Source organism: Pteropus medius, unplaced genomic scaffold (assembly GCF_902729225.1).
Source record: "Pteropus medius unplaced genomic scaffold, Ma_sr-lr_union100, whole genome shotgun sequence".
NCBI classification, from domain to species: Eukaryota; Metazoa; Chordata; class Mammalia; order Chiroptera; family Pteropodidae; genus Pteropus; species Pteropus medius.
This window is the reverse complement of record NW_024352784.1, coordinates 13,103,877-13,120,388: the sequence shown is the minus strand read 5'-3', so window position 1 is coordinate 13,120,388 and position 16,512 is coordinate 13,103,877. Positions and strand designations below refer to the sequence as shown.

The window sequence follows — 16,512 nt, the reverse complement described above, 5'->3', positions numbered from 1 at the left end:
GGGCTCATACCAGGTTTATCACCTAAGCCATCTTTGTTGTTTCATTTTCATCTTACTCATTAATATAACAGAAAAAAAAATCAACCAACATTCATGTTGGAACTACTCATTCATCAATTACAAGCTTAAATTGTCTATGATTATACAAATTTGGCAAACATCAATAAAAATATTCTTGAGAATCAACTAACTATATGGAATTTACAATAAAAAATTGCATATCTCATTTGTACATTTCATATTTTACATCCTTTATACCAGTAAAATTTATAATAAAGTTATGGATGTATGGTTTATTGAACACTTTTTTTTTTTTTAAATCCAAAGAACTGGTTGCTAAACATTTACCAGTATACCTCTGCTTGCAAGCCTAATGAAGAAAGTGTTTCAGGAATGGAACAGTATCAAATGCTGATGGGTCAAGTGAGAAGACTGAAAAGCAACCACTGGAATTAGTAATATAGAGATGATAGGTAAGCTTGACAAGAGCTATTTTCGTGGAAGAACAGGAAAGAAAAGTCCGAGTAGAGTGGTCTCAGGAGAGAATGAAAGGAAAAGAAATGGAGACAGTGTTTCAAGGAGTTTTGCTATAGAGGGGAATAGAGAAATGGGGATTATAGTCATTTGGAGAGAAACAAAGATAAGGGAAGGTTTTTAAAAATCACTGATAACACAGTTATTTCTGTGCTGATGAAAATGATTGAATGGAGAAGAAAGCAATGGATGGAGCAATGTCTTTGAGTAGGCAAAAGAGAAGAGGTTCAGATGCTCAAGTAGAGGATTTGGCCTTAGAAAGAAACACAGATATTTTGTCCATAGTAACAAAAGGGAAGGCAGAATATAGGGGTGCAGTTATAGGTAAATCAGTAGATATTGTGTTAGGAGCTTGTGGAAGTTCTCTTCTGTTTTTCCATGAAATGGGCAGCCAGATCATCAGCTGAGAATGGCTGTGGGGAAGAAGAATTGGAAGATTTAGGAGAAAGGAGATGTAAATAAAGTGCTCAGTACATGTAAACTGTTATTATAATTGGTATTTAGTCTGCAAAAGGGTTAGATTGGAAGGGGGAGAGGGCTTTTAAAATAAAAAACAATTAGTTGTCTTTGTGGTAATGATTGTGAGAATCATTTCACAAGGTAAATGTATATTAAAACTTCACATTATACACCTTAAATACATATAATTTTCTTTGTCAATCATACCTAAATAATGCTGCAAGAAAAAGAATGAACCTTAAAGCAGGGCAATTTTGATGAAGATCCATCATATGATTTGAATATAAGATAATGAGAGAAGAACTCTGGTCAGGTGGAGAAGCGCCAGGAATACCAAGAGATATATTTGAAGGAAGTGACAGTCATTCAAAGTAAAGCTCTTATTCATGTCAGAGTCTGGGCAAAGGATGTACTAGGGGAAACCAATGATAGTTCCAGTTGGTTTTCATCCCAACGATAACCCATAAGAAACCATTTTTATAAATGTGGCTTGTATATTAAAAGTTTGCATATATTAATTCTTCAGACAGGAACTCCTCAATATATTCATTCCTTAGAGAGAGTACAAATAAAAAATATATAAATCATAAAATCAGAAAAACAATTTACGTCTGAAGTCTGGTCTCTTTAGCTGTTGCCATTTTCTTCAGAAGCTTTCTAAGCATATTTTTACAAAAGTTAATGGTGAAAGCAGTCGTTTACTGGTTAAGGTGAGTGCTGCCCTCCTTTGTACTGCATTTCAGGTCAGAGTAAATCAGTCATTATTTTATGTTTTTTTTGTGGTATGTAAATATTGTTTATTTAAAAATATGTGACTTGACATTTTCCAAATAAATCATCATGTTGGAGCAATAATATTGAATCTTCTCATGCCCTGCCCCCGCTCCTCAAACAAAGACAATTGTCATGTATTACACACAAAGGCACAGTCACTCTGGTGATTTTTTCAAGGATATTTTGTCTTGTGGGGGATAAAGACGTGTATTTAAGAAGCCATAATATAACAGTATGTGTTAAGAATGCCTATAGTATTTGGGTAGATAAAATGGTTTGGAAGAAGGGTGATAGTGATTACTTTGAATTGTCAGGACGGCTTTATGGAAGAGAGCATTTGAATTAGGTCTAAATTAAGGGAAAGTAGTTTTTTGGTTGCCTTGTTGATTGCTTTCTACATACTAGGCATTGTACTAAGTATTGTGTAATATAATCCTATTACCTGTGAGGAAACTGAAGCTCAGAGAGGTTAAGCAACTTGTTAAAGGTCACACACAGCTACTAAGTAGATTTTAGACCGAGATCTAGCTGACAACAAACCCTTTCCCAAACAGTGCACTGATTCTAGGGAGTAGTAGTGGTATGGGGGAGCATATCCAATATAGGGAACAGTAGGAGCAAATAAAAGTACAAAAGTAAGAAAAATAGAGAATGTGTGTGTATGGTGGGAAGTGGAGGGGGAAAGTGAATAATCCAATGTGACTTAGGCACTGTGTGTATGTATAAAGAGGGTGGAATATGTAGTAGGAATGAGGCTGAAAATATAAGTTGTAAAAAGACCATGGGAGGGAGGTCAAATTAAGGGATCTGGACATTATTTTGTAGGAAGTCATCAACTTTAAGATAATTTTTCTGACAAGACAAAATCACATCTACTATGTGAACATCACTTGGCCAGCATTGTGTTCTGTTTCATAGTTACAGATTCTTTTGAAAGACAGGACTATAGAAATAAAAGTGGGTTTTTAAAATTAGGAGTTGAGAATGTAATGCTCAATTTCATGTGGTAATTTATTGAATTTATGATTATTTTATTAAATTATTTTGTGTCATAAAATTAAGAACATAACTATAGAATAGTTTAATGTTAGCTCACTATTTTTCTCAGACCATAAGATAGAATTTTAAAATCATGTTTTTCAGATACTGACCGAGCTTTATCATTACTAGAAGAATACTGCAAAAAATTAAGGAAACCAGAGGAGCAGCAGTTGAAAAGTGCTGTTAAAAAGGTGATGGGTATCTTTAGGAGCAGCTTGTTTCAAGCTTTGCTAGGTATGTATTAAAAATTATGTATTATCTTAATGGTTAGAACTGAACTTTAATAGTTTGAGTGATGTGGTCAAAGAACATGATTTTAACCAAATTTAAAATTGGAATAATTTTCTTTGATAGTAGAAGGAAAGATTTTTTTTCTTTTTCTTATTTAAAGTTAACCTAAAAAAGAACTGTTACAGAATAGAAATAAAGTACAAGTTATTAAAAAACAAATATTGAAAGAATGTTTTATATAAGAAGGAAAGTTAACGCAGGAAAAAACCTGAGTAGTTTGTTGCAGAAAATTGTGGAAAAACATGCTAGAGAAGGAACTGCCTAGCGCAAAAAATGATGGTTCACATTCTGCTCAGTCAGAATCATAGTTCTACTTTTATTCTCTTTTTAAAACAAAAATTAAAATATTCTTTTCCTTTTTTTTTTTTTTTGCTTCTCGTGAAAGTTTATGGTCCAAATTGAAAAATTTATTGATGAAAATCTCTGTGCTTTGGAATTTTTTGTCAATTTGTTATGAATCTAACTACATAAAGTTTAATCTTATGTTTGTTCTCTAATCTATTAAAGATTGTGAAGAAAATCAAGGATTTGGTTTATTTATGTATGTCTTCATACATATATATTTGGCATTTTTACTGATAACTTTTAATCCTTTTAATATTTTAAGAGTTAAAGTTGTAAAAGATATAAACAAACATCTCCCCTCAACAAAAATAACCAACTAAACAATTTAAAAAAACCCACTCGATTATATTGTATAATTTACTGAGCTTAAATAGTACAATAGTACAAGAAATAACTGAGTCTACCAGACATTATTATTACTTTTTTAGGTCTGGTGGTTACTGATATACAAACCTAAAAATGGGAATTTATGAAGATTAATCTCAAATATGTTATCTATGTTTTTATTATAAATGTCTACAGTTATTGACAAAACTCCCACTTTATGTTTTGAATGTAATTTTAAAAACCATTAAATTTTGAAAATTTGATCAGTCTATTGAATAAAAGTAAAAGAAAAAGGCTTTATAGGATTATTTTGCCTGTGGATTAAGTTCTTTAAAATATTCTCTTGTGGCCTGTAAGAATTAATGACACAAATAACTATAATCATCTTAGTTGGTATTAAATAAAAACAACTCTAAATGGACTCTTGCAGAATTTAAATCCTTTCATTAGAGAGTAGCATTTTAGAGAACATTTTTAAGGCACAAATTTGTCAATTAAAAATTAATAGTTTTATCTAGTTGATAATTAGTAAAGGCCATTAACTGAATGGCAATATCTCTAATAGATTTGTATGATGTGTTTAGTTCAGACTGGCCAAGTCTTCTGAGAATTTGAGTTTTTGAACTTGACTTGGGAAGAGTATCGTTGGATGCTTTAGACAATTCTACTGTACTTCGATAATGCAATATTTTGGTATTGCAATATTATTATATGGGGAATAAAAGGACAAATGAATGACAAAGAGATGCATTTTGTAATTGTTTTGAGTGAGTGGTAAATATCGTGGCAAAAAGCCTATAGTGTACTTGGAATTTCTCTGAAAAATGAGAGGCAACAATAATCTGTAAAAAGCTATTATGTAAGTAATCCTTGTGCCCAGCTTTGAATGGATAAATTTTCATCGTCTGGTCTTTAAAAGTCATTTTGGGATAAAATAGACTGCAAAGAATGGAGCAACATTATACAACAAAACATAATTTTCTTTTCAATTCTATGAGGGTTCCTAAATACTGATTACTAATTTATTACTATTGAATGAGTGGCCTCACTGTGCATTTTCTTTAAGGATACGAAAGAAGAAAAACCATGTAGCCTTGTGCATCTTGAAGGGGATTATATCTTTATAAAAGGATAAGTAGGGAGCCATTGATAAATAGAGCTTTGTTTATGGTCTATTACTTGCTTTCTGTTTGAATCAACTCCTTTCATCAAATTTTTTTTTTTTTTGCTTATAAGTAAGGGAAGATAGTGGCTTTACCCATTGTTCTGATATTTAGATAGCCAGTACATTGAAATAATGTACTTTCATGAATCTCAATTAACTGAAGAAATAAAAGGGAACCATAATTCAGAAACCCAACTCAAATGGATAGTAAAGTAAAATGCTATTGTTGCAGAATGTGCTGTAACATTTACATGTGACCAGGAAACCAAGCCTTTTCTCTACAAATGAAAAAATCACTTTAAAAATGAATACTACCCTTCTTTTGTGGTCCTTCATCATATGCTTTAAAAAATGCTAATATGTCTTAAGTGGTATAATCTTTGAGGACAGAATTCTGTTTATATAATTTTGACTAGTATTACAATGCAAAAAAACCATTTTATAAATGGGTTCTATGATAATAGGGTGGAAAGTTGCTAAATAGCAGGTTACATGGTAAACATGGAGAAAGATGAACCATTTGATTAACTTTCTACCTCCTTGCTTCTAGAATCCCTGTATTTTGTTATTTTCCATTTATTAATAACAACAGTAGAAAAAGACACTTTAAGTTTTTAAAAGTTAGTACTTAGTGTTCATTAATGTAAAAAAAAAAAGAAAAGAAAAATGCCTAAAACAGCAATGTGCTAGAAGCTGAACATTTAGATGTTAGGCTTAGGGTGACATCTTGTGGTAACAGTAAGGAAAAAGTTTTGTCTAATGGATAATTACAGTTTTATGATGATTGCATTACTAACAATACAGAATTTGAATAGAAATGAATTGAAACTCGATGACATTTTACAAATTAATTTAGGTTTGTTTTATTGAGTATAGCTAAACTGTTCAGATTTTCAAGGAACAGAGGTTATTTACTCATTTAAGTAAAGAAGGAACAAGATAAAATGTTTTTGTTGTTTTTATACTTCTCCAGATACTTTGGAATTTTCATTTCACTGTATAGCATTTGAGGAGGAAATTTTTGGAAAGATTTAGAAAAGAATGGACAGTAAACTGGTGTTTTCCTTAAAACCCTGTCAATAGCAACATCTTAGAAAAGTGCTGTTCTGCTTAATGGAAGCTTGCATGTTAGACTTTGTGCTAGAGTAGAATGCTTTTCATTCCCATAAAGCTTAATATAGAACCCTATGGATACTTGAGATTGCTACCAATAGGAATGAGACAGTGGGTATACCACATATTGGGATTTAGCACCTCCTTATTGAAGCCTTGTACCATGTCTCTACTTGCTAGCAACTTTAAGCAGCCTTTTTCATTGCATCTCTCAGTATTTTGTTCATATTACTATAAAGCACTATTACATTGCCTTATAAGTTGAATATATTTGTGCCCCTTTCCATAGACTGTGTGTAGCTTGAGAGTTGAAGTTATGTCTAATTAAACTTTGTAGCACCAGTATGTGGACCTTTAATAATAATAGATGGTCAAATTTTGTTTATACATTTACTCAACAATTATTTTTAAAATACTTGTTATGCATTAGACATTGTGGCAGGCTATAGAGATACAATAGTCAACTATAGAGGAGAGGTTAGTCCTTGCCCTATGGGCGAGAATAATCAGTGGGGGAGAAGAGATATTAGGTATGCAGTTAGTTAACTATTTAAACATAATGGTGACAAGTGCTACAAAATCAATCTGTATAAAAGTTTTATCACATTTTAGTTTGAATAAAAAACTGCATGTTTTCCTAATATAGTAATTCTAATATAATACTTTTATTTCAAAAAAACATCTATTTGAAAACATCATGGCTAGTTTGGTCTTAATTATTTATTGTTAATGTATAATTTTTTTTACCATCTGATCATAAGAAAGTCAAAGGATTTTTCATAGGTTATAGTAAGTGTGAAGGCCCACACAGTTATGTGAATTTGGAACAATTTGGCTTTAACCCTCCAAACCAGAGATTCTCAAAGTGTCCTTCTTGGAGCAGCAGCAGCAGCATCACCTGGGCATTTGGTTAACACTACAAATTCTTGAGCCTCACTCCAGATTGAGTGGAAGTAGGACTTAGCAGATAGTGTTTTACTAAGCCTTCCAGGTGATTCTGAGGCATTATAAAGTTTAAGAACATATGTTTTAAATAGGATATTTGGCCATTCAAGAAAAGTGATATGGTATGTGAATATTATTAATAAACAGGAAAATATGACAATGGCGTTTTTTCATTCTTGGGTTTTATAAAGATTTGATTTGATCTTTAACAAGTATAATGAGCCATTATTATTCTGGGATGTAGCTTGAGTGCTTTGAGAATCCATAAATTAATGAATATCATTATGGGATCCAATTTCCTTTTAAAAATACAATAGTATATCGGAAACATTTAAGTGACTTTTTTCCCTCTAGATACTTAATGGTAGTTTCTAGCTATGGAGCTATGAATAGAGAACAGCAAAGCAACACTGCAGTGCTTCTGAGGCTCACTTACTAGGTAAATGGTTGCTGCCATTCATAACCTCAAAGCATGTACTCCAGTGAAACAAATAAATTACTACATGTCATGGACCTTCAAATAAGTCTTGACTGGTCAAAGCGGTGACTGTTAAATTCTTATATACTAAGATCTAGTATGTTCCCACTTATTTTTTTTTTTACAATACCTGTTTAAGTAAAGAGAGTACAGGTATTTTAGTTATTGCAGTGAGTAAAAAATAATGAAATATTTATGAATTGTTTACCTATTTACACTGATATATGCAGATGGATATTATTAAAGGCCAAATCCCTACCTTTAAGGAAGTTAAGGTCAATTGAGAAGGTAGTGTACACATGCATACAAACAAGTACAAGACAGGATATAATCAAAGGCTAAAATCTGAGGCTAGACCAAAGTGCTTTAGGAGTTCAGAAAAGCATGAGATTATCATAAATTGGTGTTGCTAGGGAAGCTATTTTATAAAATGTAAACGAGCTAGATCTTGTCACTGATAGGATCGAGTAAGAAGAGAGGATAGCGAAGGATGTTTTTCCCATCCATCCATCCATCCATCCATTCATCCATCCATTCATCGAGTAAGAAGAGAGAGGATAGCGAAGGATGTTTTTCCCATCCATCCATCCATCCATCCATCCATCCATCCATCCATCCATCCATCCATCCATCTATCCATCCATTCATCCAAAAGATATTTATTGAAAACTGTGCCAGGCACTATGATGTATATACTGGGAACATAAACATTAAACAAAATTGCATAAATAGTATTTATTTACAGTTGTGATAAATGCTGCAAAGGGTGCCATGAGCAAGTAGCTTAACCTTAGCAGTGGAATCAGGGAAAGCCTTCTTAGGGAAATGGTATTCGAGGCAAAGAAATTACACAGATTTATTGAGGTAAGAAGGAGAGTGAGGAAATGGATTTGAATGGAACAGGGGCTCAAGATGTTTTTCATATATATAACTTTAAAATACCCTCTAGGAGTTGGCTAAGGTATCACATTAGACTTAAATCTCTTCCAAAGACTTGTTTAAGTTTGAAGGTAAACTTGAAAAACAAGTGTGGTAAGCATAAATCGTGACCCAAACAATTCTTATTTCTGCTGTTAAATTGCCATATACTGAGTGTGATTAGTTACGTTTTTCATGTCAGGCAGGATCCAGTATTTCTGAAGTTATATTTGACGGTTAAGATTGGGTGCCATCAAGAGGATTAATTGCCATTCTTAGCTCTGGATTTTGTGTATTTGCTGCAGGATTTATGTCACCAGATGGCACCATTTAACTAAATTTATGTATTTTGGCTGCTTATAAGGTTTGTTGTTTTTAAATGAAGGATGCTTTTATTCATGCTATACTGAAATAGGAAAAATTAATTTATTTTGATGGCATATGAGACTTCTATACAGAGTGAGGTAATGAACCCCCAAAAGTTTGTTGAGAGCATTAAATGATCTGGTGATTTCTGCTAAGTACATAAAAAATGAAAATTCGGTGGTGGTCACTATCACTAATATACGGTAGCTGGCAAAAAAAGCAGAATACAACAGGTTTCTCCATCTAGATTTTACTATAGCCAGCATGGACATTTTATGAATTTTTTAGCCTTGAATTTAACTTTCAGATGCAGGGATTTGATGTACAAAATATCAAAAATATAGAGACGATTCTAAAGGATTTTAGGAAGAAACTCTTTCAAGATCTCTTGAAATATTATAGCAATAACATGGTAAAAAAATTTGTCAATAGATTATATATTCTATTGAACTGTAAAACTAACATAATTAATAGAACACGATATAGATGTTCTTTCTTAGTATAAACATTCATCCTAGGATATAAATATTTATTACTTTCCTGGTTAAAATTTCCTTAATACTTTTTATAAAAGTATTATACAGATTTAATGCAATACCCATCAAAATCCCATCAGCATTTCTTAAAGAAATAGAACAAAAAATCATCAGATTTGTATGGAAGCACAAAAGACCCCAAATTATGAAAGCCATCCTGAGAAAAAAGAATGAAGCTGGAGGCATCACTCTACCTGACTTCAAATTATACTCCAAAGCGACAGTAATCAAAGTGGCATGGTATTGGCAGAAAAACAGACACACGGACCAGTGGAATAGAATTGAGAGTCCAGAAGTAAACCCATATTTATATAGGCAAATAATTTTTGACAAAAAAGCCAAAACATACAGTGGAGAAAGGAAATTCTCTTCAATAAATGGTACTGGGAAAACTGGAAAGCCACCTACAAAAGAATAACTATGGTCTATCATCATACACCCAAATTAACTCAAAATGAATTAAGGACTTGAATATAAGACCTGATACAATAAATTGCATAGAAGAAAACATAAGAACTAAACTCATGGACCTTGGATTTAAATAGGATTTTATGAATTTGACCTCAAAAGCAAGGGAAGTAAAAGCAAAAAGTAAATGAATGGGACTACAAACTAAAAAGCTTCTTCACAGCAAAAGAAACCATCAGCAAGGTAAAGAGATAACCATCCAAATAGGAAAATATATTTGCAAACAATGCCTCCGATAAGGGCCTAAAATCCAAAATGTACAAAGAACTCATACAACTCAATAACAACAAAAAACAACTGATTCAATTAAAAAATGGGCAGAGGACCTGAACAGACATTTCTCCCAAAAAAACATACAAATGGCCAACAACCATATGAAAAGAGGCTCAGCATCACTAGCTATTAGGGAAATGCAAATCAAAACCACAATGAGATACCATCTCACACCTGATAGAATAGCTATAATCAATAGGACAAGTAATAACAAATGTTGGAGAGGATGCAGAGAAAAAGGAACCCTCATATACTGCTGGTGGGACTGCAAATTGGTACAGCCACTATGGAAAACAGTATGGAAGTTCCTCAAAAAACTAAGAATTGATCTACCATATGATTCAGCAATCCCTCTACTGAATATTTACCCCAAAGACTTGAAAACCCATATCTGAAAAGATATTTGCACACCGATGTTCATAGCAGCATTATTCACAGTGGTCAAGACATGGAAGCAACTGAAGTTTCCTATGATAGAGGATTGGATAAAGAAGCTTTGGTATATATATACAATGGAATGTTACTCAGCCATAAAAAGAGATGAAATACTGCCATTTGTGACAACGTGGATGGACCTTGAGATAATCATGCTAAGTGAAATAAGCCAGACAGAAAAAGTTGAAAATCACATGATATCACTTATAGGATATAAACCTAAAAGCAACAAATGAGCAGGACAAACAAACAGAGACTCATGGACATGGGCCATAGACTAGTGGTTACCAGAGGGTAGAGGGTGGGGGAGGGGGAAGGTAGATAGGGTAAAAGGGGTCAAATATGTGGTAACAGAAAGAAATCTAACAATGGACGATGAACATACAATGCAATGTCTATATATATGCCTGTTGAATTGTACACCTGAAACTTACTGGATTTCATTAAACAATGTCACCATAATAAAAGTAAAAATTAAAAAAAATAAAAAATAAAAATCAAATAAAAATTTAAAAAAATCTCCAAGTTCATCTGAAAAAGTAAACAAGTAATAGAAGCTGGGAATTTTTTGAAAAACACTAAGAAGAAAGCAACAATAGTAAAAACTGGCACAAGAAGTGACACAACAGATAGATTCTGAGATATTTTAAAACTCAGATATTTTAAAATATAAATTCTCATAAACCAATGTAGAAATAGATTATATAAGACAGTGTTAAGAAATTGTCTATTTGGGAGAAAAATGAATTGCTCTTCACTTGATGCCGTGTGCCAATATAGACTGTGTAGGGTTCTGTTATATATTTAAAAGGAAAAAACAAACAGCAACAACAACAAAAAACCCCAGAAAAAATAGTGATAATTCTTTAACTGAATTTGGGTTAGAAATGTCTGACTGTTCTATAAAATAAGTGAATGAAATAAATAAAAACTACATAAATTTGATCGAATGAAAATTTAACTTTTAAAATTTAATTTTTTCACCAAAAAATATGAAAGTTTAAAAAAGAAATTGAGAAAGTTTTCTGCAGTACAAAAGAAATTGGGAAAGCTTTCTGCAGTGAATTTAACTTTTAATGTTTACAAACACAAAAAAATGTGAAAGTTTAATAAAGAAATTGGGAAAGGTTTCTGAAGTGAATGATGGAGTCAGTCAGCCACTAAGTTTACTCCAGCTCTGGGACAGAAGAACAGCTCTTTGATATGCTGATATTCTTTTCGGTGTCCTGTATCTTATAAATAGTTCTTTGCATCATTTTAAATAAAGATTTGGGAAACATAGCATATATATTTATTTCAAGAACAAATCTGGGCTTTTGGAAATAGTTTATTTGCTTATAGATTCATAAGATTCCACATATGCAGAGAAATATCTTTGGTTTAGAGACATTTTGATAAGACTCACAGCATGCAGTTACATGGCTATTAAATAAAGTCTATGAGACTTTTAAAAACCAAAAAAAAAAAATTTTTTTTTTCCTTAATACTTTTTCTACCTTTAAGCAGCGTTAGTCACTTTCTCCCTTATGTTCCTATAGTGTTTGGTCATATGTCTGGGGCAGCACTAATTATTGTATTGTTAATTAATTACATGTTGTCACCCTCAGTAGACTGAACATCTTGAATGCAGGGACTAGTTTTAATTTAGGGTAGAGCACAGGGTCTGCCATGGAATATTTATTCCATCATCATATTTTTTTCATTTGCTAAAATATATTTTGAATCCCCATGATCGAAAAGAAACTGTGTCAGGCTCTGGGGATTTAGTGGCAAGAGAAATGTGAACTCTATTTTCATAGAGCTCGTGCTCTGCTAAGTAAGACAGATGTTAAACAAATACAATTGTGATAAGTACTATGAAATAAATAGTTATTTGGATTAAACAGTAAATTCATAAGGAATTAATTGAACTGATCAAGTTCACATATTGTATTATGTTTGTTTAAATATACTTAGCTGCTATTTATTAATAATTGAAATCTTCTAGTAGTTGTCTATTATCCTTGGAATGAAATTCAGACTTCACATGTAAGGTTCCCCATCACTTCTGTCTACCTCTTAGTGCATCTCTTACCACTCTTCCCTCCTCACTATACTCAAGCCACACTGGCCTTCTCTCCATTCCTAAATACTGCCCAGGACATTTTCATTTGCTTTTCTTTAATTCGGAGTACCTTTCTACTCAGATCTTTGCCTTATGGGCTTATCTCATCGTTTAAGACTCAGTACCTTTAAAGTGCCTTTTCACTTCTCTCTCCACCTCCATCTCACCCCGTCACATCTATCACATTATCTGTTTTATTTTGTCACTCTGTGTATTACTGTGAGAAATTTTGTTTATGTGTTTTTGCATTACTTTCTCCACTAGAATGTAAATTTCATAAGAACAGCTGTTTTGCCTGTCTTATTCATTGCTGTATCTTTTATATTAGCTTAGTCTCTAGCATATAATAGCTACTAAATAAATAGTTGTTAAATAAATGGATGACTAAGTGAGTGTTGATGCATGCTTGGTACTGTGTTAGATTCTTGTTTAAGTTAGAAATATACTCATTTGGAAGGAGCAGAAAGCTTATACAAATAGGGTTTTATTTTTACTACATAAGGAGAAATGTGAGGGTAGGCAGTTGCTGGCATTAAGGTGGCATCTCAGGGAAGTTCTGGTCAATGTCTTTGCTGAGTGGGAATTATAACACAACCTCAAGGAGGAATGTAGGAATATAGTATCAGTAGAGCCCAAGACGAGTGTTGTCAGCTAGGCAGAGCACCTAGGAGCTGCTTGAGCCAAAAAAAAAAAAAAGGACACCAGGTCCCACCAAACATACTTCTGCATAAGAGGCCAGCAGTATGCCCAGTGACCAGATGGACAGGGAGAATGGTCAAGGACTAGAGCAACCAAAGGACAGCATGTAGTCCAATGACCCAAACCTATTTTTACTCTCAAGACTTTGATGGTGGATAAACTATATTACACGCCTCCACATCCCCGCTATCTATTCCCATACAACTGGGTATTATTTTAGAGAGAGAGAAGTAGGAGAGGGATAAGCTATATGAATGAGCACTTTGAGCTGAGAGAGACTGTTTAATTATTGAATCAGTCCCTAAACTGGATCGAATGGTCACTTTCTCATTAACCAGGGATTAAGAGCTTCTGAAGCATGTGGCTAAACAACAGGACTGTTAAGAACTATACATTTTGTTTTCAGGTTCATGGTATGGTGAAAGTTGTATGTGTGAGCCCACTATACTAAAGCATAGATCTCATACTTACCTTCTCTTACCTTCTCATACTCCTTTTAAATTTGGTATTGAGTGTTAGAAAGAATTAACCACAAGGAGGAGCAATGGAAAAAGAAGTATGCCACAAGTATCTCATAGAAGAGGCTTCTTCATCCTGTTAGCTCTGGCTCCTAGCAAATATAGAAGTGGAGGAGAATGAGAGGCATTGGTCTACCTTAGTTTGTTTACATGAGTCAGTCCTAAGAGTTACTTAAGAAAACATTTATCATCAATGTCACTTGTTGCTCAGAAGCCCAGGAACTTCTTAGGCTAGGCTAGGAATTCCAAACATTTCAATAATAGCCTACAGATATACTATGTAAAATAAATTTTTTGATTTCTAGTTTCTGAGTCCCAGGGTTCTACCTTATACTCAGTTTCCAGGTTGGTGTCGGAATTATTATTAACCTTCATGAAACCATAAGATTAGGATTCTTGTAAGACTGCATATATACTAATTGAGTTATCAAATGTATCTAGAGTCACCAAACTCCAGTGGGCATGCCAGTTCCTACAAAATGCCGTAATCATGAATCTCTAAAAGTTTAAAGCATTTTAAAACTTATGAACACAAATTATACTGAATATTAAATAATTCTTTAAGAAAAATCTTGTGTTTGAAAATAAGCCATTTGAAAATAAACAATTGAGAAATAAGCCTGTGCTTTAGAAATGATAGCTACTAGAGGTTTTTGAAGAGTTTAAGAGCTCTTGAATTGATCAAAATAGGACAATAATTATAAATATAAAGGTGAATTTTAGATTTCATTAATTGAGATAATATCATTAATAAAACCTGTTTATTTTAGGTAGAGGGGTACATTTAGTAATTTTTCAGAATATGTGTTTATGTTCTTCTTGCCATTTTTCTTACACAAATCTAATTTTTTAACTATATCTTTTTCTATAAATGGAGCTCCCGGAAATATGGAAAATTTAACATATTTAACAGGGCTCTCTCTGCAAGTACTAAACAAGTTTTGATGCAGGATACGTCCATTTCCTGAATTTGAGTATTTATAATTGTGACATAGAAGAGGTGAGCTATTACAATGGATTTCTTTCTAAACATGGATGATTATGGAGAGGAACTCTGCAAACATGGATGATTATGGAGAGGAACTCTGCATATTGGACAAAGGTTATAGGAAAATGGACAGTAATAGTCTACATGATAATTTTGTATCTTCAAATTAGAATTATTGTCATTATTTTGGCTTTGTGGACGATTTATGTCTTCGATCAGCCCCTTTATCTCCTTTCTAGTAATAATCTCTTCCTTTACTACATCACATATGCCCACTCTTATGTTTTACTCTGTATCTTATCATTATTAACCATACACCTCTAAAATCTCCACACTCTGACCACCACTCATCACCTTCTATCGATCTAGTTTATTTTTATATTTCCCATGTCAATCATTTTTTGATCCTGTAAGCACTGCTGAACCATCAGCCCTGTACATTTTCATGATAGCTATCGTAAGTCTTTATATTCTTCCTTATCCAGCTTAAAATACATGATCCATTGCTGTAATTACTTATTTGCATACATCTTCAATTTTATTGTTGTGCTCTTCAGCTGCTAGCAAAAAACAACCTCTGGTTAAACCCATCTCTGTCTATTTCATGACTGCACTAATTCAGTCAAATGTTGCTGGAGCAATACACACAACCTTGTTAATTGGCTTCACTTTAAACTGATGATCAAAAAGCCTATTATATTTCCTTGGATAGTTCACTTTCTTTTTCTCACAGGGAACATTTCATACCTTCTTTCTCCTCAAATGCAATATACCTCCTCTTCTTCAATGTTAATTTCTGATGTTTCTTCTTATTTTATTGAGGCAATGGAAACTATCAAAAGAGAATTTCCTCATCTTTCACCACTTAATCTACCAATCTACCTACATCTGTATCCAGATACTTTGCCTTCCTTTTTACTATAGTAGATAAACTGTCTTTCCTTTTATCCTAGGTCAAGTCCTCTTCTTGGGTAAGGTATGAAGTCAGAGTCCTGAAAGGTAACAGAAGGCCTTTTCAGAGAGTTTAACGAAGCATCTGTTTACAGAGGTCTGGGCAGAGTTAAGGGGACTAACCAGGAACACTTGGGGACTAAGAACAGAGAATCCTGAAGGCGCAGGGAGAGAGAGCTGTCTCTGTAACGCAGAGAGCTGTAAACATTGGAGAGGCTGCCTGACAGAAACTATGGCTTTAAGGAGACGAACACGGCCAATACCAAACCATGGCTCAGCAAGGAGAAAGCTGGGGGAATAAACATTCCAACCCCTCTTTCCTCCTTTCTGTGATCTTCTGCTGGTGCTTCCCATTAGTGGACCCCAATAGGACACCAGAGGACAAGGAAGCTGGGTGATATAGTTTGTTAAGGTCAGCTTCCCAGGGCATATAGCAGGGTGTATAAGGGAAAAAAAGATGATTTGGAAGGGCAATTAGAGAACATTCAGGACAGGTTGTGTCCTGATTTTTCCTCATTTGCTCAGATAATGTGCTACTATTATTATTCTTTTTCTCTTTGCACTTAATTTACCTTCCTACTCAATTATTCCTGTTAGCACACAAACATTGGTTAAATAAACAATCTATAATTAGGATTAAGAGTATGTACTCTGGAGCCAGATTGCCTGGGTTTGATCCTGATTCCTTTTCCACTTACTACTTATGTGACTATGGTCAAGTTTAATAAGCCCTCTGTGTCCCCACATCCCTCTCTGTAAAATGGTGATAATAAAAGTACCTATA

The 16,512-nt window shown here is 33.3% G+C and overlaps 1 protein-coding gene across 1 annotated transcript in view; it reads left to right on the top strand.

Annotated features, from left to right (window-relative positions):
* Positions 1-399: 399 nt before the first annotated feature.
* DLG2 (discs large MAGUK scaffold protein 2) overlaps positions 400-16,512 on the top strand; it is a 1,673,246-nt gene continuing 1,657,133 nt past the window's right edge. Inside the window, exons 1-2 of the mRNA XM_039848192.1 lie at positions 400-473; positions 2,911-3,042. Coding sequence (XP_039704126.1) covers positions 467-473; positions 2,911-3,042 — 139 coding nt within the window. The 5' untranslated portion in view covers positions 400-466. The remainder of the gene's footprint in view (positions 474-2,910; positions 3,043-16,512) is intronic.